General features: G+C 44.6%; 1 protein-coding gene across 13 annotated transcripts in view; it reads right to left on the bottom strand.

Annotated features, from left to right (window-relative positions):
- The window catches only part of ZNF185 (zinc finger protein 185 with LIM domain), a 396,414-nt gene that overhangs the window by 65,713 nt on the left and 309,429 nt on the right, over positions 1-21,272 (bottom strand). For 10 of the 13 annotated variants that reach the window (XM_075572684.1, XM_075572683.1, XM_075572693.1 and 7 more), the window contains 5 exons: positions 20,859-20,918; positions 16,506-16,565; positions 12,792-12,905; positions 1,508-1,606; positions 39-143 (listed from right to left, as the gene is read on the bottom strand). In XM_075572684.1, coding sequence (XP_075428799.1) covers positions 39-143; positions 1,508-1,606; positions 12,792-12,905; positions 16,506-16,565; positions 20,859-20,918 — 438 coding nt within the window. The remainder of the gene's footprint in view (positions 1-38; positions 144-1,507; positions 1,607-12,791; positions 12,906-16,505; positions 16,566-20,858; positions 20,919-21,272) is intronic. The other 3 variants (XM_075572687.1, XM_075572685.1, XM_075572688.1) reach the window with 3 other exon arrangements.

Genomic DNA, 21,272 nt, shown 5'->3' with positions numbered 1-21,272 from the left:
CGTTTTTTTCACATATTGTAGATTAAAAATAGCGTTACCTGGCAGGGTTTGATTGCACTGTTGTATTCTCAAGAGATTCTGGTACTCTGTACCTGGCTTCTGTTGTTGTAGTGCTTATATTTTCTCTATTACGTGGGCTTGGCCTGGCAGATAAAAATGCGGTTTATGTTTTGTCAAAAGATAGGCAGTAAAAACTTTCTACAGGGAGAACTAAATCATTTGAAAATACTATGCCAACTACAAATCCATTGTTGCTACTGTTATGAGTTTTAATTGTCAAATAGAGAAAAGTTTTAACACAGAACCACAATAATACCTAAGGACACTAATAAAATTAATTTTGTTGAAAAAAGTGCCATTGGTTCATCTTAAACTTCCATAAGATACAAGGTCAACTGGTAGTCAACATACATTCCATATATAGAACATGGTGTCAGATAATCAGTTGGCACATCTATTTGATCTACTTTATGATCTTATTTAAAGACATTTTCTGTTGTTTGGTTTCCATCCTTCAATTCCTTTCTATGATTTCTGTGAGATTTGTGGATTCTGGGCCGAAATATGGCAGTTTAATGGATATTTATCATTAAATTCTATGACCACTTATTTTAGAAATCAGTGAGACTAACCTCAAATAAGTGGGACTCACTGAAAATCAGCTTATATATTAAATGGTTTGTCAATGATAACTCCAATATGCATTTTTTTTAAACTAATGGTTTATTCACTCAAATTCAATAGCCATTTTAAAATACTAACTTCTCTGTACTTGAATGGGTGTTAAGAATTGACTCAGGGCTACCACAGTTTATTGAATGAATCCTCGGTTTTAGAAAAGTTTTCTAAAACTGTCCTTAAGACTTTCACAAAGCAGCACAAATCTATTCTGAAATACTTATATGAGTACCCTGTACTCAGATCAAATATTCAATTATAGTTCAGAGCTGCCTAGTAGCAGCATTAATGGGAAGAAATAGTCCATCAACAGAAGGTGGTGAATATTATTATCATGATGTATAGATATGTTGCTAACATATGCAGTGCAGTACAATGTGAGTATACAGAGAGTAGCCTCAGGAGAATGTGGTTGGTCACTAAGGAGGGAAGGAGAATTTAGCATCAATACATTAAATCAGTTCAAAATGCTGTAATTGTAGGTGTTATTTAACTGAAGACCACATACTGTACATAATTGAATTAATTTATACATAATTAGTCTGGAGATGTTTAGTGTGGGATCATAAGCTTTTCCTATGGAAAGAAAAATAAACAGGGATATAGCACAGTATACAAGTTAAATGTTGATGTTGATCCAATGAACAATCTGTCATTACTGGAATCAGAAAGGATTTTTCTTTCCCCCTGGATCAATTTAACTACAAATGAGTATTGATGAGTATTTAGCAAAATTAGAACTTAACAAAAGGTTGAACTGGATGTATATGTCTTTTACAACCTAATATACTATTGTACAGTATATAACAATGAAAAAAATAGTATTAACCTAGGAGAGTTGCTTGGGTCAGGTTTGGCTTGCTCAGTTGCTCTTGAACTTTCGTAGCGTGTGGTGACAACACTATTGTTTCCTGAATCTGAGACATATCTAGTAATAAAGAAACATTGTTATGTTTTTATCACTTTCATGTGCACAGACTTCATAGACGTTATATCCTATAACTACATAAACAAGACACCATATTGGATGTGTGACTGTGAATGGTAAGACGCTAAAGTGGGTTTGAAAAGTAAAAAGAACAAGCGTGGTGAAAGACAGGAGAGATAGGTGTACATTACAGGATGCCATTGAGCCACTGCACATTAAAAAATATATTTTCACATAATTTACATAAATATAGCTCATGGGGTCTCTGTCTCTCTTACGTTTGACTGATTTCTGAGTGTTCAGTATCTTTCTCTTATATTTAAATTCTGATTTTAGGAGGGTTTGTGTCACCCCCTCTCTTATCTTGATTACACATTTTATTTTATTCTAGATTAAATTGTTTTATTTTTTTCTTTTGCTCTCTATTGGCACTCTTGTTCTATTGGCACATTACACATGGTAAATGAATGCAGTTTAGCTCAGTGCTGGTATGCTTATTGTAATTAAAACCTGTGAGTCCCTTATTCAGAATGTTTGTTTATATCATTCTTAGTTTCCGTAAATACTGTATGACTCACTTTTTGGGGTATGTATCTTCTAAAATTAGTACCAGGAATAACTCAGTTGGAAACTCTGGAAGTTCTAAATCAGGGATTCAGAAGTTCCAGATCAAAGCATTGTGGAATAGATACAAATTGACTGGCTCTATGCAAGATCTTAAAAATTATAGAGCCCTGCGGAATACATGCACAAGGCAAACTACTGTAGCCGTGCAAAATCACAATACTACTCTGAATTGTTTTATCAAAACATATCAAATCCTGCAAAATTCTAGAATGTCATGAATAATATTTTTGAGCCCTTAAGTCACCAAGAAGCTTCTATTATCAATAATGATGTCATTTTGTCTGATCAGTCAGCCATTGCCAACACATTCAATGAATACCTTGTGAGGTGTGCTAATTCCTTATTATCAAGATACAAATGTGACCTTAATCTGGAAGCCTAGACTGATCACACTCCTACAGTATATCAGTAACCCCTCCTCACTGTACTAATTCATTTCAATTTATCCCAGTGTCTGAAGAGGAGATTGTACAGGAGCCCCCAAAACGAAACAATCAATGTGTGCATGTCCAATTGCAATCTAAGTTCCTACATCTTGGTTCCCCCATCATTTCTAAACCAATTGCCTCCATAATTAACTCAATTTTGTCTTCTGGTTGAAGATCCCTAAGACCTGGAAAACTGCTATAGTTATCCCTGTCTTCAAAAGTAGGGACAGACATATTGTCTCAAAGCACAGCCTTACAGTATCTCTATTATACTTCTATTATCCAAAGTTATGGAAAAATTTGATAATTCCCAACTAATCAACTTTTATAAGAAGTTACATTTTCATATTCAATTCCAATCTGGCTTCTGACCAAATCACTCCACAATAATGATCCTCTTACATTTTTTCAATGAGATCCAATGTGGTATGGAATATGGATAGTTGACTGGTGTAATATTTATAGATTTTGCAAAGGCTTTTTATATTGTTGGCCGCACTATTAAGTTAAACAAGCTCCGGTACTCTGGCATTGGCTACATGCTGTAAACTTGTTTAACTGGTATTTATCAGGAAGATCCTAACGTGTATTTCTCAGGCTCCAACTCTAACCACAAGGATATTACCTGTGGGGTCCCCCCAAGGCTCTTTTCTGGAGCCTTAACTTTTTTTCTATCTATATACCCTGTATGGTGTTTAGGACTAAGGCTACATTTTGTATGCTTCCCATGACTGAGCTACCGATTAGAACCAGCTCTATTACTAATCTTGTCTCTGTTACTACTAACTTTAAATATTTGGGTACGTGGCTTGACTCCAATTTGATTTGTATAGTGATAAACTGAGATTCAAAATCTATCCCAAAACAGGGTATACTTTATAGAATTAAACCCTGCTTGAGCCCACTGGTTAGAAAGAGCATTGCCAATGGAGAAACTGACGGCTATGCTCCAAAAAAAGATGCCCCATTTCTGGAACACCTGGAACCCCTGGGTAGAAAGATAAAATCCAAAAAGGGCCTCGCCAGCGTGCCCAACCTCCCCCCTCAGACCCCCCCACCGCCCCTCCCCCTGTTTGTCTCTCCCCCCTTTCCCCCCCCTCTTCACCCTCCCCCTTTCTCCCCCCCCCGTAGGAAACGGGAAAATGTTATTGGTCACTGTAAGATTGTATCATAGCAAAGTGTCATGGGCTCATGACACTCCTGAATGTAATGTAACTTTTGAACGTGTCCAATAAAAAAATTGTTACAAAAAAGAAAGAGCATTGCCGAGCAGATGCTTATGCTAATTATTAACTGAGGATATACAGTAGTTTGTATTATACCACACCCCAAATGCACATCAGCAAACTTGACATTCTTTACAAATCAATATGCCATTTTCTTTTACTATGTAACTTCAATAACCATCATTGTAATATGCTAACTGAACTAGGTTGGCTCTCTTTCGAGTCCAGACGCAATGTACATCTTTCCCGTTTCACTTTCAAATACTTTCTGGACAAGTTACCCAATTATCAGAGAAATCTTCTCCACACCTACTGTACACCACACTTATCTCTTTAGATCCGCCTCCAGAAACCTGCTTATAGTCACAAGGTTTAATAAAGAATCTGTCCGCTCTTCTTGTAATGATCACCCCACTGCTGGAACAATTTACCTGAGTCCCTGTGATGGGAGGGGGTAACCAGACTGTAACAGGGGACTTATCCCTGTTCACAAATGTGCCTCTAATCCAGCAATGTGGTGGTTAACTGCTGGTAGGCAATTAACTAACACCACTTGCCTTATTAGATTGCTTAGAAAAGCCTGTCTTTTGAGACAGGAAGAGAGACTCCTTAGCTCACACCTGAGCTGAACTTTGGAGATAGAGCAGAGATTCCTTAGTCCACAATGGGGCTGAACCAAGGAAGGGCAGATGTCTTGAGCGACAAGCTGACCACAAGAAAAAAGGGGACAAGATTCTAAACTTGGAGCCTGACATTTTCTGTGCACACAAGGGTGCGGTTCCAAGAGAGCAGAGAAGCTTCCCCTACAGCAGTCCAGCTAACAGATAAGACTTTTTCGTATAAGACTATTATCTAGGTCTGTGTATTGATAAATGTCTCCATGATTTGGGGCTGGTAAAGAGCTTAGCTAACCAACCCAGTCAGAGAGGGCTGCGCTACATGTGTAGATAGTCTCCAAAGCAGAGATAGGTTTTCTTTGTTTGGCTTACTATTTCGCTTATGTTGATTTTTTGCTGTGTTTTAAGCGACAGGCACAATAAAGCCTTGTTATAATTTCACCTTACAATAGTCTCCATTGTGTACTTCTGCACATGTCCTCCTACATATGGTGTCAGAAATTTGGGATGAGAGGTGGCCTTTGAAGTTTAAAGGGCCGGAGATTGCCTGTGGAATTTTTTTTTGTGGTTTTGCCTACATACAGTCTTGCAAACAAACCTGAGCAACAAAAACAAAGATTCACCTGCAGCAGAGATCAGAATTAAAGGGATACACACCCAGGCAGGAAACTTACACTGCACTGAAACCTACAAAACCACAGATGGACTTTTTTCCCCAATCCCAAGAGGAGAGAGACTGCTGAAGTAGCTAAACCTTACTTGCCTATCACAAAGTGTAATATGGTCATTGAAATAGGGGTTTTGCCTTCCAGCCATAGTCAGAGTTCAAGAAGTGAGTCAGCCCTTAAAAAGGGATAGGTGTTTGTTGTTTTCAAAAGTTTCGCTGAAGCAGTGAATACAGATGGTGACCCACGAGCGGTACTGATTTTGCAAATAAAGGCTGCCACACCGCATAGGACTACCAGCTGTGAATGGAGCATATGCAGAAAAGTGTGAAAATTGATACAAGACTGTGCTGAAGCAGGGGAATTTTTAGCAAACAAATGCCGAGTGTAAAATTGCCCTACCGGGGAAAAAGTAATTGCTGAACTGTGTAAAAGGTATTCCAAAGCCAATTGCTGAGTGTTGAGTCACCCTGCCGGGAGTGAAAGAAATATCCCACTGCAAAGAATGTTTTTTTTTTCTGCAAGTAAAAAAAAGTCTGCCTATGTATCTTGGGAGCAAAACAGACACCCAAAGTGTGAAGTGTAAATGCCATAATACCCAAAGATGAGACTGAAAATTACTGAACTCAAGCAGAAAACCAAATTCTGTTGCTGAAGCGGAGGGATTGCACCTAGCAAGTAAATGGTGTAAAGCAAACAGAAGTTTTTACCTAGCAACTACACATCCAGCATACCTAATGAGAGATTCTACCTAGCAAGTAAATGGTGTAAAGCAAATAGATGTTTTTACCTAGCAACTGCACATCCTGCACATCCTGTATACCTGATGAGAGAAAATGCGTGCACTGTACTGCTGATATTGTAAAACTTATCCAAGAAAGAAAAAGTCTACAGAGATGCCTGCGAGAGCTACGACCTCTACAAGCAAAATATGCCCACCTGTAGGACTACCACAATTGGGGGTTCTGACAAATACAGTGGCAACAGCTGCAATAGCGCCTCCTGAGTTCAGGAAGAAAATTACACCTGAGAGCCCCAAAATGGAGGACAAGATGCAGCGTTCCTGTAATGAACCCTACCCCACGGAAGAGTGGCCCTTCCAGTCCGATGAGGAGGAAGACATCTCTTATGGGGAACCCTAAACCGAGTCACACCTACAAAACACCCCAAGAATGGTGGGGGTGCCTGAACTCGGCACGAACCGAAAAGAACGCTCCCTATGATGACGAATATGATCGGCGAGAGAAAGAGCGGGAGCAGTGGATCACCGAATATTTCCGTCAGCTATTACAGTTGCAAGAAAAGCCAGGTGGATCCAGTGACGCTGCTAACATTTCAAATGAAGATGGAGACCCCAGTATCCCTGAGGGGACGGTGTCATCCAAAACAAAAAGGCGAAAAAAGAAAAAGAAAAGCGGTTCTTCACTTACCGTGGAAGGAACAGACACATCTGCAGATCTTGCGGAGGAAAAGGGGGTCCGAAATGCCCTGCAGCCTAGAGAAAATAGAGAAGTCGTCCCGTGGATGACCGAATATCCAGATGGCCCAAGGCAGAAGTTGTGTACCCCAAAGAAGTGTCTGTCCGGTGCTAATAGTGAAAAAACCTCAACCAACCATCCCAGGGAAGCGGAGCCGGAACCGGTGAGTGACGATCTATTGACCAGCCCTGGAGATGCCCTGAAGGTTGCCAGGCGTGACTGTGATCGGCTATGGGAAAATAACGTGAAGCTACAGAAATATGTGCTCACAATGTACTCTTTGGCCAGGACAGAATTGGACGATCTCAAGACTGAGCTAGATAGTTCAAACTCTACTATTACCGCCATGGATGAAAAGCAGAGCCAATCTGATAAAATGATGGCTAAGCTGAAGCGGAGGTATGAGGAGGCACTGAAGCAGATGACAGTCTTCCAGCAAGAGATGCACACTCTTCGCATAGAGCTGAATGCCTCACAACAGGAGGTCAACAGTGTCCGGACAGAGGTAGACGTATCTCAGAAGGCGGTTCATACACTCCGCAGAGCACTGGATGCCTCACATCATGAAATCAACAGCTGCCGCACAGAACTGGAAGTCTCCAGAAAGGAACTTCACAGTCTCACTGAGGAGCTGGATATTTCATGGAAAACTATCCTACATCTTAACTTAGATCTCAAAGTCTCTCAGAAGGAGCTTCAGAACCTAAACCTGGAGATGATATCTCACGCCAGGAGACAGCCCGTCTCCAAGCAGATGTGCAAAAATGGAAGGTGGACTGCAAGGAGGTCCTGAATAGTACAGAGACTGAAAAAAGAGAAAATGTAAGATTAAAAAAAGAAAATTCTGAGTTGACAGAACACGTCAAGGGAAAGAATGAAAAGCTGCACGTGCTTAAAGAAATAAATAAAGATGAAAAGTTTGAAGCAGAGCACCGACTGCAGAACCAACTGCAAAGTCTGCGTACACACCTCCAGTATGCTGAGGAGAAGCAGCAAACGCTGCAGGAAGAAAAGCTGCAGGCTGCTAAAGAGGTACAAGCGCTGCAGGAACGTCTGAATACCCAGTACGTCCCCACAGAGCAGTATGAGGAGCTGAAGGCCACACTGCATGTCTTCAGAGCATCATTGGAGGTGACTCTGTATGAGAGGGAGCGTGAGAAGGCTCAGAAACTGGAGCAAGAGCTGGAGATACAGAGAGACTGTTCCATTCCCTTGAGTTTCCAGGGTTAAAACAAGTCAATTTATTGTTAAAAAACTGCATATATTAACTTACATTTAGGAAAAACCGCATACACGATGAGGCTACCATGGGTATCTGCATTCAAAGATTGCCAGTGAATCCTCTGCACAAACAGTTGACCGCCACTACCGATTCTCGCAGGGTCCCCAACCCGGAACCGGAAGTCTAACCACTCAAAGTGGTGGATGGGCTATCGTCAGCTTGACAAAGCTATTGCAACAGCCGGCTGTTGCAATAGCTTTGTCAAGCTGACGAGAGCCCGTCCACCACTTTGAGTGGTTAGACTTCCGGTTCCGGGTTGGGGACCCTGCGAGAATCGGTAGTGGCGGTCAACTGTTTGTGCAGAGGATTCACTGGCAATCTTTGAATGCAGATACCCATGGTAGCCTCATCGTGTATGCGGTTTTTCCTAAATGTAAGTTAATATATGCAGTTTTTTAACAATAAATTGACTTGTTTTAACCCTGGAATCTCTTCTTCTCTGCGCTCCAACTCCTTTTTCTTGTACCTTGGATTGCTGTTGCCCGGCTGATCACCGGAGAGAGAAGGAGCAGCGGGAGAAGAGTTCCCTTTCTAAAGACATCCCCTGAAGACATCAGACGAGCGCGGCCTCTTTTTCTCTTGGATCCATTCCCTTGAGTCAATACACCAAGGAGAAAACAGACGCAGCGGCAACCTTAACGACAAAAATTACAGAGCTCCAGAATATGAAGGAGACACTGATACAGACTCAGAGAAAGCAAAGTGCGCAGATAAATTCCCTGAGAAGAGACTTGCAAGATGCACTCAAACAGGTTGAGACTCTGCAGACCAGTAACTTACAGATTCCTCCAATACGGAAAAAGTTACTGGCTCTGCCCAAGCACCAGTGTCCCACAGTAACTAATACCCATGAGGACAAGGGTACAGTGAGAGTTGGGGACTCCACGCACCTTCAAAACAAGATTACGAAGTTTGAGCCACCTAAGAAACACTAGCCAAACCTACAGCTGCCCAACAGGCAACAAACAGAGGTAGGAGTGCAGAATCAAAGCCAGAAGAATCCTTAGCTGAGGAAGCTGAAAAGATAGGACGTTCTCTGGAAAGGGAGGTGGAGGTGGAACTCAGTCCCAAAGAAGCTGAACTGGCGACTCCATTGTGTGGGGGAGGTGCAGAAAAACCGCTTCAGGAGCTGAAAACTCTAAGGGCTAGTCCTAACTGCTCTACAACTGTTGCCATACAGTTTGTCTACAAAAAGAGGAGTGCCCGACGCAACGGAAATCTCATGAGTGCGCACTCGGTAAAAAGACTTTACTTGGAAAAAGTCCTCCTCGAGCGACTGAGGAGTGCTGATCTCAAGCACCTTCGGGAGGAGACACAAATAAACTGGAGAAAGGGCTCCAATCCCAGCGGGACAGAGGGTTCTCTTCCTCCATCCACTCTCATTCAAGTCCCAGAAAGATCTCGAATGAGAGTGGAAGGATGGGCTTTGGCCGTGGTAAGCCCGAGCTTCCCACAAACAGGGGAGGTACACTGGCGACACACTTTATTCGAGCTCGGCTAGTTCCACGAATTCGGGTATACTCGGGTGTATTGAAGTTTGTGACTGTTTTCTGCCCGAGTGCATTGCGTTATTTTCCAGGCAGGGATTGAAGCATTTTATTCCCGCTGGCTGCAATACTGCACAGTATATATATATATATACTGCATTACAATTCATGAATTTATGCCATCTGGTAGACACGCGAAGCATTGCAGCCTATTAAATCCTAATCATTATCATTTAACAGATCAGCCGCCCGTCAGCCAGGCATGAACCATGGCTGGGAAGGCAAACGCAACGGGGCTTGTCAGAGGTGAGGAGCGGCGCATTCCAGGTATCTGCCAGGTACATACTGGGTATTTGCTCGAATAAAGTGTGTCGCAGCAGTATGTAACAGGGGACTTATCCCTGTTCACAAATGTGCCTCTAATCCAGCAGTGTGGTGGTTAACTGCTGGTAGGCAATAAACTAACACCACCTGCCTGATTAGATTGCTTAGAAAAGCCTGTCTTTTGAGACAGGAAGATAGACTCCTTAGCTCACACCTGAGCTGAACTTTGGAGACAGAGCAGAGATGCCTTAGTCCACAATGGGGCTGAACCAAGGAAGGGCAGATGTCTTGAGCGACAAGCTGACCACAAGAAAAAAGGGGACACGATTCTAAACTTGGAGCCTGACATTTTCTGTGCACACATGGGTGCAGTTCCAAGAGAGCAGAGAAGCTTCCCCTACAGCAGCCCAGCTAACAGATAAGACTTTTTCGTATAAGACTATTATCTAGGTCTGTGTATTGATAAATGTCTCCATGATTTGGGGCTGGTAAAGAGCCTAGCTAACCAACCCAGTCAGAGAGGGCTGAGCTACATGTGTAGATAGTCTCCAAAGCAGAGATAGGTTTTGTTTGTTTGGCTCACTATTTCGCTTATGTTGATTCTTTGCTGTGTTTTAAGCGACAGGCACAATAAAGCCTTGTTATAATTTCACCTTACAACAGTCTCCATTGTGTACCTCTGCACATGTCCTCCTACACAGACTCTATAATAAAGGTCAAGCGCATTTTGGTTACTCCTGCTACGTGTATAAGGAAGGGTCCAAGAGAGTTAGCTCTTGGGTCCAGTAGCCTTTCCGGGCATTCCATCAATCGGAGATTGCTAGGGTATGAGTTTCAAGGGGGGGTGTGGGGGTGTTTTGCGGAGGATCCATTAACAGAATGTGTCTAGGAGGTTGGGGTACGGAGTTGCCTGTTCCCCCATAAATGTACCCAGGAATCAGGCCTGATTCTCGCATACATGTAGGCACATTGTCCCGGCCATATCTCCCCTTGAAAACATAAGCGTGACTCACCACTAGGGCGCCCTGCTTCAGAACAGCCCAGAAAGGAGAATGAGGCACAGGGATAAACATGTATTTCTGTAGCTGAGGTAATCCTTAGGTTAAGGGGGGTACCCCAGCTTGTGCCAAGTTGACCCACAACCAGTATAGGGTTTGTGGGTGCCCCAAACGTATATAAGGTTAGGGGGGGACGGGACTCAGAGTCCAAACTGAGTCACAGGGAAAGTATGTGGGGAAATAAGGCAGCCAGAAATAAAGAGACAACATTTTTCCTTTTCTGTTCCCTGTATCCCAAGATACAGAGTGTATTACAATATGTTTTAATGTAGTGTAATATGTTTTTACATTCGGAACTGATGTCCAAACAGGCAGCCTGTGCAAACCCATAGGAGCCGGTATGTCTGCTGGAAATCAGAGTTCAAAGCAGCCAGAGGATGCCCAGAGGTGTGAACAGCATTTGGTCAGTGGGGAAAGGTGGAGTACTAGGTCCGGAGATCAATGGCAGTCCTCCGGGATATCTGGGAGGGTGGCGGTGGTGGTGGTGGGGGGGGGGGGATTATGTGGCAGGCTTGCGCATGCCCCTTAGCTGTTTCGAATTTCCCGCTGACCCGGCTTTTCTAGCCGGCTCGACTCGGATCGGTTGCTTTGGAAAGTTTCCACGCGTTGATTAGCTGTCCACTTTGCTTCTATTTTATGAAGGAAGCAGAGAATTCTATAAGAAGCCCTGAGCCAATTAGATGGTATGTTCCCCTTGATTCTGAGCTGAAAGAGCGCAGGCGGGCTTTTCAAAGATGCTTTGTTTGTAATAGCAAAGCAACCAGCTTCGATTTCAAGCCTGATAAGTCTGCCCACCAGAGACTAAGTCCCGACTTTTTCGCCCAAGTTCTCAGAAGAGAACGTAGCGGTGGTGTATGGAATTTTATGCCTATTTGGGTTCCTGGAGATTGTGGACTAAGTCCCGGTGAGGGTATATCTCTACCAAAGAGTTCCCTGCAACTAGGAAAGTCTAGTTTTCAACCCCAGCCCCAAAGTAAGTGTGTGGTTTCATCTGTATTTTGTACAGCAGCGGCAGCTCTTATTCGAGCAAATGCCGCTGGCTGAATGAGGCTGGGAAGCGGGTAGCCGCGGCGCGTGGCGGCGCACTGTGACGTCACGGTCACAAGCGCGCCCGGCTTCCCCGTCTTCCCCGGCTTCCCCAGGCTTCCCCGACACCCCTGGAGTTCAAATCTAGGTAAGCGGGGGTGCGGGGAAGCAGAGGGGCAGAGTAGAAGCCGGGTTCGGGGTGTCTTTGGGGGGGTAATTGCGCGCGATGTGGAGGGGGGGTGCGTGGGGGAAACGCGGCGGCGCGCGTTTCTGACTGGCGGCAGCTGGGGTAGATCCCGGCATGCCGCCGGCATTTACTTTAATAAAGTATGTCGCTACTGTATTTCATTGTGTGTAAGCAAATTTATACAGAATAAATTACAATGTATTTCTCTACCTTGTTTTGCTCAATGAATGATCCCGGTAAAAAGGGGTAAATAACCTGGTCTCCCGTGACAGTCCCTGAAATTCGTTTCCTGTCTACGCTCCTTCAAGACTTCGGCTGTTTCCTAATTTAAACATGTTTGTAACTGTAAATTGTAAAGTCAACTTTAGTTTGTGCCCAGGACACATTTGAAAAAGAAAGGTAACACTCAATGTATTTTTTCATGCTAAAATATTTTCTAAGTAATGAATAAAATAAAAAAATATGCTTGGGAAGAAGTGGGAGGAAATACATTGGTGAATTCACAAAATATGTAAGGAAATCTACAGTATATATGAAGAGAAAAGAGTGAAAATGACAATGGGATACTTGAGATAAATGTATAGATGAACAATTAATATACTGGGACAGAGATAAAGATGTTTTCAGTTGTTTGTCTGGTATCATACAGTACTACATAAAAAAAAGTTACAAAGAGTGAATAGCCAGTCATAATAATAATAACTGTCCAACAGTATAGAAACTACATAACATTCTTACTGTCTCTAACAATATGATAATATAAAAATGCCCTTAACTCACTCGTACCGCCTACTGTTGGGTATAGGTTCCAATTCTTCCAAGGTTTCTGGAACTCTGTATCTTGTTTCATTTACTGTGCTAATAGCACCAGCTTTTGAAGGTGGATTGGGCCTGCTGAATTAGATATAGATATAATATAACATTAAAGTAGCATATAAAAAGTGGGCATGATTATAGAATTTAAAGGTTCTAAAGGCACCATTAAAATATGCTTGCTCTTGCTTAGGGAAATTTCACTCCATTCTCCTCTTCATCAAAAGACCTATTTCAGAGTCTGAGCGGGAGTAATGCCAACTATTAAATAACAATCCCCGAAGAACAGGGCATTACTGACCAATAATGCCCTGGCTGGAAGAGTTGAAGGCCCAAGGCGAAGCCGAGGGACTTAATCCACCCAGGCATTATTGGCTTGTAATGCCCTGTTCTGAGAGGAGTATTATAGGTTAAATGTATGTTAAAAATAATATTTTTTATTTTAAAATGTTTCATAAAAAGATAGACCGTTTTGTAGTCATATTGATTTTTATCAGCATGATCATCTACATTCTTTTGCTTTTACTGCACGTGTTTATTAAAATGAAATTGTACATACTGTACACACAGCCCCCCTCTATATACACACACTCCCCCTCTATACACACACACACACACACACACACACACACACACACACACACACACACACACATACTCAGACACACACTCAGACACACTCAGACATACACACACTCAGACACACTCAGACACACACACACACACACTCAGACACACACACACCAATCCCCCTCTATATACACACACTCTGCATCCCCCCTATACACTCTGCATCCCCTCTCTACCTACACAAACTCTGCAGTCCCCCTGTAAAACCACAAAACTGCAGAGACACACACCAACAAAACACACTGCTGCCCCCCTCTCTACACCCACAAAAAACACCAACAGAACACACACTGCAGACACACACCAACAAAACACTCTGCTGCCTCTCTCTAGACCCACAAAACACAAACACACACACACCTTTGTCCTCACTCTCCTGTGCGGAGATCTGCAGGCAGGGTGGGGAGGAGTCAGTGCCTGGCTGCAGGCAGGGTGGGAGAGGAGTTAGTGCCTTGCTGGTGCCACTTGTCCAATCACCTCCCCTGACTGAGAGCTGCTCTCACTCTGTGTGTATGAGAACTCAAAGCTGATTGGCTAAAAAACTTGGCAGGGTGTCAAAAATTCCGGGCCATTACTTAATGAATAATGCCGGAATTTTAACCAATCAAAGAGCAGGGATTTTAAAGCTTTAATGATTTAGCTTTAGCCTATAATTGAAGATAACGCAGCCTTATCCAGTAAGCATGTGACGTTAACCTTATGCCAATGATTTAAATTACGACCAGTATTTGTGCATATTATTACCTTTGTAAAAAAGGCTTTAACTCAGGGAAAATAACGTCTTCCTGTTTTAGGTAACATCACGTTCTTTGTTCTGATTTAATAGAGCTTAGTCAATCTGTGTCTAAGGGATCTATTTATGAATGTGTCCTGACTATAAAAAGGCCTAAACTGGGTCAAAGAAAGTGCATCAGATTTATGCCAGAAAATAATATATAATTGATTTTAATGGGGATACATTTCATTGGCAAATATGGTGTATTATTCTATTTTTGCCTCAGTATTGCACCACTTTGATAAATTGGGCCTTTGGAGTAACAGCATGTTAGATTGCACTGTAAGAAAACACAAAGAAGCAGGCCAGGGCATTTTGTAAGTTTGATTTGAAATGTACTAAACTTCTTCTGTTAATAATTTTTTTATTATTTTTTCATATACCAAAAGTTATAAGACATATTATACAGTACAATACATTGCCATTAATAATAATAATAATAATAATAAAAACAATATTTTATAGATGTATCCAATCCCTAGTCATCAACAATGCTAGATGCCTTTTTGATACATATAGCACGTAAGAGCCTGTGTATAAATGTCTCCTTGGTGCACATACTGTTGGAAAACCTGTGCAAAAGATTTGCACCACATTTATTACCAAAATAAAAAAATCATATTGCACTTTGTGTGGTTTTTTTTTTGCATTCATTTTATGCCAGTTTGTTAGCCAGGACACTTTGATAAGCAGGGCCCCTTACAAGCTTCAAAGTCTTTCGTTTTCACATTTCAAGCTCTAGAATATTTAGCTCATATTTGTTTGCTGAATTTTAGGTTTATGAGCCTTTTAAGGCAAAGCTTAAAAGTGCATATTACTATGTTTTCAATTCTCAAATGTACTTTCATTTTACAATAGACTACTGTATTTCTTTATCAATCTTAACAAATATTTCCCTGGGAAATATTCTGTCCCAGAAGAAAATGTGTATAACAATATATGTGGACTTTAAAAAACAATCACTATTGTGATTTTCCAGGAACTAATGTATAATTCCACCATAATTACTGCAGGCATTCCTTCATTTGGGATAAGTTCATAAGAAGCTCCTATTAAAACCAATATGTTTTGTATTTTCTGTGCTAGACTTTTAGTTTTAAATATAAACATCTTCTGAGTACTCGCTTTTGTCAACTGTATATACAGCATTAATACAGTATTATACAGTTAAATTAATACAATCTACTGAATAGAAATATTAAGTTGGTGCTGATACTGATTTGACCCTGATTCATGAGCTTCAGAGGCATTGAGCCTGTCTTGGAACAGGATTACAGCAGGGCCCCAGGTATATGGCGGGTTCTGTTCCAGGGGCCCGCCGGATAGTAAAAATCGCCGGAAAGCGGATCCGGCAATTTTCAGTTCTGTGCATTCACAGAACGGCGTTTTCGCCGGTCTGCGCATGTGCGGTCTATGGTCTGCGCGCGCAAACTACGGTATGCGCGCGCAGATAATGGTCTGCGCATGCGCGCCGGGCGCAACAGCCAGTTCTGCGCATGCGCGACTAAGAATCAAAGATGGCGGCCCCCTTCTCGGTGCTGCCGTATCGGCAAATCGCCGTAAAGCGAAGCGCCGAGAAGCGGGGCCCTGCTGTATATCTGTTCTCATACTGCCTGCTCTCCCCAGTGAAGTTTCATGTTTTTTCCCTGCTCTGATGCAGCCAGAGCTGTGTAAACTGATACATTATTGACACATTCCCTCTTTACACAGCCACTAGCTGGGTGCCCTGTCAACTTCCCATTTCTCATTGCCATCAGAATGGTTTAACCATGTTGTTCCCCTGCCTCCTTCTGTTTTATGGAATGGTCCTTTGACTTTTCCTGCCAGCCACAGGAACATGTGCTTTGAGATCTAACTAGCTGGCTTAGTGAGTATACGCTTCCTCCATTTCACCCCTGCAAGGTCATCCTTTTTTACCGTCCCCCCATAACAGAGCACCTTCAAATAGAGAAGCACTCTCTCACCACACATTACCATCTGCAAGTACCCTTTATATTTGTTTTTGACTCCCCCATTAAGTTGAAGAAAATAAAAGGACTACTGTATGTGTGCTCTCAAAAGGGGATGATTTAAACCACTGGACTCACTCACATCCCACATGTGATCCTGGTTCCAGAAAAGAGCCTATTCATCAAACTGCAATTTTTGTCATGCAAAATCACCCGGAAGTACAATACAATTTGATGCAGTAAAAGTCAGTAGTTTTTGCAGTATTTATTTATTTATGAATCCTACTGCCCTGTATCCACATAAAAATAATAATAATTGTACAGTACCTTGTAGAGTTGAATTCAGGAGAGATTACAATTAATGGAGCCTCCATTACTGACTTCTCTCTAATTAAAGAAAATACAAGATTGTTATTTAGCTTTAAATGTTTAATGGTCACATATATTATTTTGCAGTTCTTTATACAAATAATAATGTATGGAAAACCCTAATCAAAGGAATAGGGATATTTATGACACCCCATGCATTCTTACAACAACCTTTAGGGTGGAATCCATTGTTTATTTATGTCATTTCAAAGATTGAGGTATTATCTTAATGAAATAGAAAAAAAAGCTGTGTGTGCTGTGCACGCGCATAGTAAGTGAAACTTCTTTGACTTTTGTCACAGAAATTGTATTTGTGTTGGTGTTGGTGATGTTTTAATTAAAAATCAAAATACAATCTCAATGACAAAACGCAAATAAATTTGACTTAGAATGCGCGTGCTCGGCACACATCCCCTGTATTAGCTATTTTCACTAAGTGTGAATTCCGCGTGTGACAGTGTGCGTGTGACTGAGAGTGTGCGTGTGACTGAGTGTGTGCGTGTGACTGAGTGTGTGCGTGTGACTGAGTGTGTGCGTGTGACTGAGTGTGTGCGTGTGACTGAGTGTGTGTGTGTGTGTGACTGAGTGTGTGCGTGTGACTGAGTGTGTGCGTGTGACTGAGTGTGTGCGTGTGACTGAGTGTGTGCGTGTGACTGAGTGTGTGCATGTGACTGAGTGTGTGCGTGTGACTGAGTGTGTGCGTGTGACTGAGTGTGTGTGTGTGACTGAGTGTGTGCATGTGACTGAGTGTGTGCGTGTGACTGAGTGTGTGCGTGTGACTGATTGTGTGCATGTGACTGAGTGTGTGCGTGTGACTGAGTGTGTGCGTGTGACTGAGTGTGTGCATGTGACTGAGCGTGCGTGTGACTGAGCGTGTGCGTGTGACTGTGCGTGTGACTGTGCGTGTGACTGCGTGTGCGTCTGACTGTGAGTGTGACTGAGTGTGCGTGTGACTGAGTGTGACTGAGTGTGTGTGACTGAGTGTGCGTGTGACTGTGTGTGGGGGTGTGTGGGGGTCTGGGGGGGTCAGTCAGAGTGTGTGGGGCTCTGGGGGGGGTCAGTGTGTGTGGGGGTCTGGGGGGGTCAGGCAGTGTGAATTCCGCGTGTGACAGTGTGCGTGTGACAGTGTGCGTGTGACAGTGTGCGTGTGACTGAGAGTGTGCGTGAGAGTGCGTGTGACTGATAGTGTGCGTGTGACTGATAGTGTGCGTGTGACTGATAGTGTGCTTGTGACTGAGAGTGTGCGTGTGACTGAGAGTGTGCGTGTGACTGAGAGTGTGCGCGTGACTGAGAGTGTGCGCGTGACTGAGAGTGTGCGCGTGACTGAGAGTGTGCGCGTGACTGAGAGTGTGCGCGTGACTGAGAGTGTGCGCGTGACTGAGAGTGTGCGCGTGACTGAGCGTGTGCGTGTGACTGCGTGTGCGTCTGACTGTGCGTGTGACTGAGTGTGACTGAGTGTGCGTGTGACTGAGTGTGACTGAGTGTACGTGTGACTGTGAGTGTGCGTGTGAGTGTGACTGAGTGTGTGTGACTGAGTGTGCGTGTGACTGTGAGTGTGTGTGTGTGACTGAGTGTGCGTGTGACTGTGAGTGTGTGTGAGGGTCTGGGGGGGTCAGTCAGTGTGTGTGGGGCTCTGGGGGGGTCAGTGTGTGGGGGGGTCAGGCAGTGTGTGTGGGGGTCTGGGGGGGGGGTCAGGCAGTGTGTGTGGGGGTCTGGGGGGGTCAGGCAGTGTGTGTGGGGGTCTGGGGGGGTCAGGCAGTGTGTGTGGGGGTCTGTCAGTGTGTGTGGGGGTCTGGGGGGGTCAGTGTGTGAGGGTCTGGGGGGGTCAGTCAGTGTGTGTGGGGCTCTGGGGGGGTCAGTGTGTGTGGGGGTCTGGGGGGGTCAGGCAGTGTGTGTGGGGGTCTGGGGGGGTCAGGCAGTGTGTGTGGGGGTCTGGGGGGGTCAGGCAGTGTGTGTGGGGGTCTGTCAGTGTGTGTGGGGGTCTGGGGGGTTCAGTCAGTGTGTGTGGGGGTCTGGGGGGTTCAGTCAGTGTGTGTGGGGGTCTGGGGGGTTCAGTCAGTGTGTATGGGGGTCTGGGGTGGTCAGTCAGTGTGTGTGGGGGTCTGGGGGGGTCAGTCAGTGTGTTTGGGGGTCTGGGGGGGTCAGTCAGTGTGTGTGGGGGTCTGGGGGGGTCAGTCAGTGTGTGTGGGTCTCTGGGGGGTCAGTCAGTGTGTGTGGGGGTCTGGGGTGGTCAGTCAGTATGTGTGGGGGTCTGGGGGGGTCAGTCAGTGTGTGTGGGGGTCTGGGGGGGTCAGTCGGTGTGTGTGGGGGTCTGGGGGGGGTCTGTCAGTGTGTGGGTGGGTCCGGGGGGGTCAGTCAGTGTGTGGGGGGGTCCGTCAGTGTGTGGGGGGTCCGTCAGTGTGTGGGGGGTCCGGGGGGTCCATCAGTGTGTGGGGGGTCCGGGGGGGGGGTCCGCGCAGGTTGCGCCCGGGTTTTTGTACCACCGCTTCCTGCGGGGCCTGCAAACGCCCGCGTCACTGGAGGGCTGAATGGCGCCGCTGCCAGCCGCTTCTGCGCATGCGCGGCATGGCAGCGGTAGTGGAAGTTAGGCGGGTCCATGTGTGGGCTGGGAGGGAGGTCCCATTCGGGTAAGGAAAGGGTGGGTGGGGGGCTGTCCCGGTCGGGCGGTCTCTGCTGTCCCGGGCAGCAGACGGGGACACATGTTAACAGCCGTGGCAGCGGGCGGGGAACGGCACCGCTGCCAACCGCTTCTGCGCATGCGTGGCTTTCCTCCAGTCCCCATCATTACTGAGCATGCGCGGCTTGGCAGCGGATGTGCGGGGGGAATGGCGGCGTTAGGAGCGGCGCCGGCGGCTATCGCCGCCGCCGCATGTTATCAGCCATGTGGGGGGAGCGGGGGCCATTAGGAGCGGCACCGGCGGCTATCGCCGCCGCCGCATCTGATTTGTGGAGCGGGTGTGATGTCAGTGTTGGGGTCGGGCTGAGCCAGAACACAGCCCGGCCTCAACTGCCAGCACTGACGTCACATCCGTTTAATTTCTGTCTCCACAATTCATTTTTGCCCCAGTTCGAATGAGGTGCCACTAAGGAAGTTTCACTTCAAAAGGTCTCTCTCAGTCTCAGCATTGTGGCCCAAATTTCCTAAACAGTCTAATGCCATAAGATACCTAGGAAATGCAAAAGGGATACATCTTATAGTCCATTGACTTGAATACGCTGTAAGGTGTCTTCCATTCCCAGAAGACGCCTTATGACAAAAGACTGCTTAGTAAATAGGATCCTAAATGTACTAATTATATATACTGTATATATATATGTTTTATTACAGGTTTGAGGCACGGGATCTCCAGAGCTGTATTATGCTAATTTCAGCTCTAGGGACCCCCTGCTTCCAGATATACTTACCTCCATTCTGGTGGCTTTATCCCTGTAGGGATGGTGTGTCTAATCTAATAGCGTCTTAAACGTCCCGCGGGCCGATAGGAAGCCGTGACGTCATCTTGTCCGGCATCCTATAGGCCCACGTGACCTGGACCTTTAAACTCTGCAGAGATAATGGCACCCCCTTTGGAGGTAAGTGTTTCTGGAAGGAGGGGGGTCCTGGAGCTGAAATTAACAATGCTCAGCTCCTAGGACCACATGCTTCAACCCTGTAATGAAAAATATATATATCGTTTAAGTAACCCGTATTGCTGCTTTTAAAAGCAGATACAGTGTAAATAATTTATCCTAGGTCATGTAGTATTTTCTGATGAGAGAATTCAATAGTACAAAGATACATTCCCAACATACTTATTTCAGATGCTTCACAAATGTGTGGTCAATGTTTTATGTGTTTTTGGTTAGTCTTCCAATTTATCATTGACATGAAATTATATTGAAAATATAAAGGCATAAACCAGCTCAACAGTAGAACTGGATTACAGCAGGGCCCGGGCATACGGCGGGTTCCGTTCAAAGGGCCCGCCGTGTAGTGAAAATCACCAGAAAGCGGAACCAGCGATTTTCAGCTTTACGCATGCGCAACCCAGCAATTTCCCCTTGTGCGCATGCGCAACCTCCGTTTGGCGCGTGCAACCTACATTCTGCGCATGCGTGCCAGCAACAGCCCGTTCTGCGCATGCGCGACCTCTGAGCAGACATGGCGGCCCCATTCTCAGTGCCGCCGTATCAGCGGATCGCCAAAAAGCGGGCCTTGCTGTATTTAATGTTTATATTTCATATCATTTTAACTTCAAAGCTTTGCAAACTTGACACAAACAAGGTAAACTTCCCATATCATACTGAACATTTCCCAATATTTCTCCTTACTTGTCTTTGTTTGTATTGCGAGGTGTAGGCTTGGGGACGTCACAATCCTCTTTTAACTCCCTGGGAAAAGCACAGAAACACAAAATATTAAAAACAAGAAGTGGCTTAAATTGCAGACAAATATATAGATATGAACTTTATAACTAACTACAAAAGATGCTTGCACTCTTCATATATTCGCTGTGAGTGAAGTCATCAGCCAGCACCCGGAAGTATACCGGTTGTCTTCCAGCAAGAAGAGCTGTGTTCCCCAGTGAGTCCACAACAAGAGCTGCACGGATCCCAGTGACGGATGCCAGGCGAGACCTTGGGAGTGTAAGATGCAGAGGACACAGAGGTTCCATGTTCAGGTAGTCCGAAAGGTGTTCCAGCCGATTGTGACGGCCCCTGGGGCCCCGGGGTATCTGAGACGGA

The sequence above is a fragment of the Ascaphus truei genome, chromosome 16, assembly GCF_040206685.1.
Source record: "Ascaphus truei isolate aAscTru1 chromosome 16, aAscTru1.hap1, whole genome shotgun sequence".
Lineage (NCBI taxonomy): Eukaryota > Metazoa > Chordata > Amphibia > Anura > Ascaphidae > Ascaphus > Ascaphus truei.
Note: the sequence above shows the minus strand (reverse complement) of the source record. Positions and strands in the feature narration are given on the sequence as shown.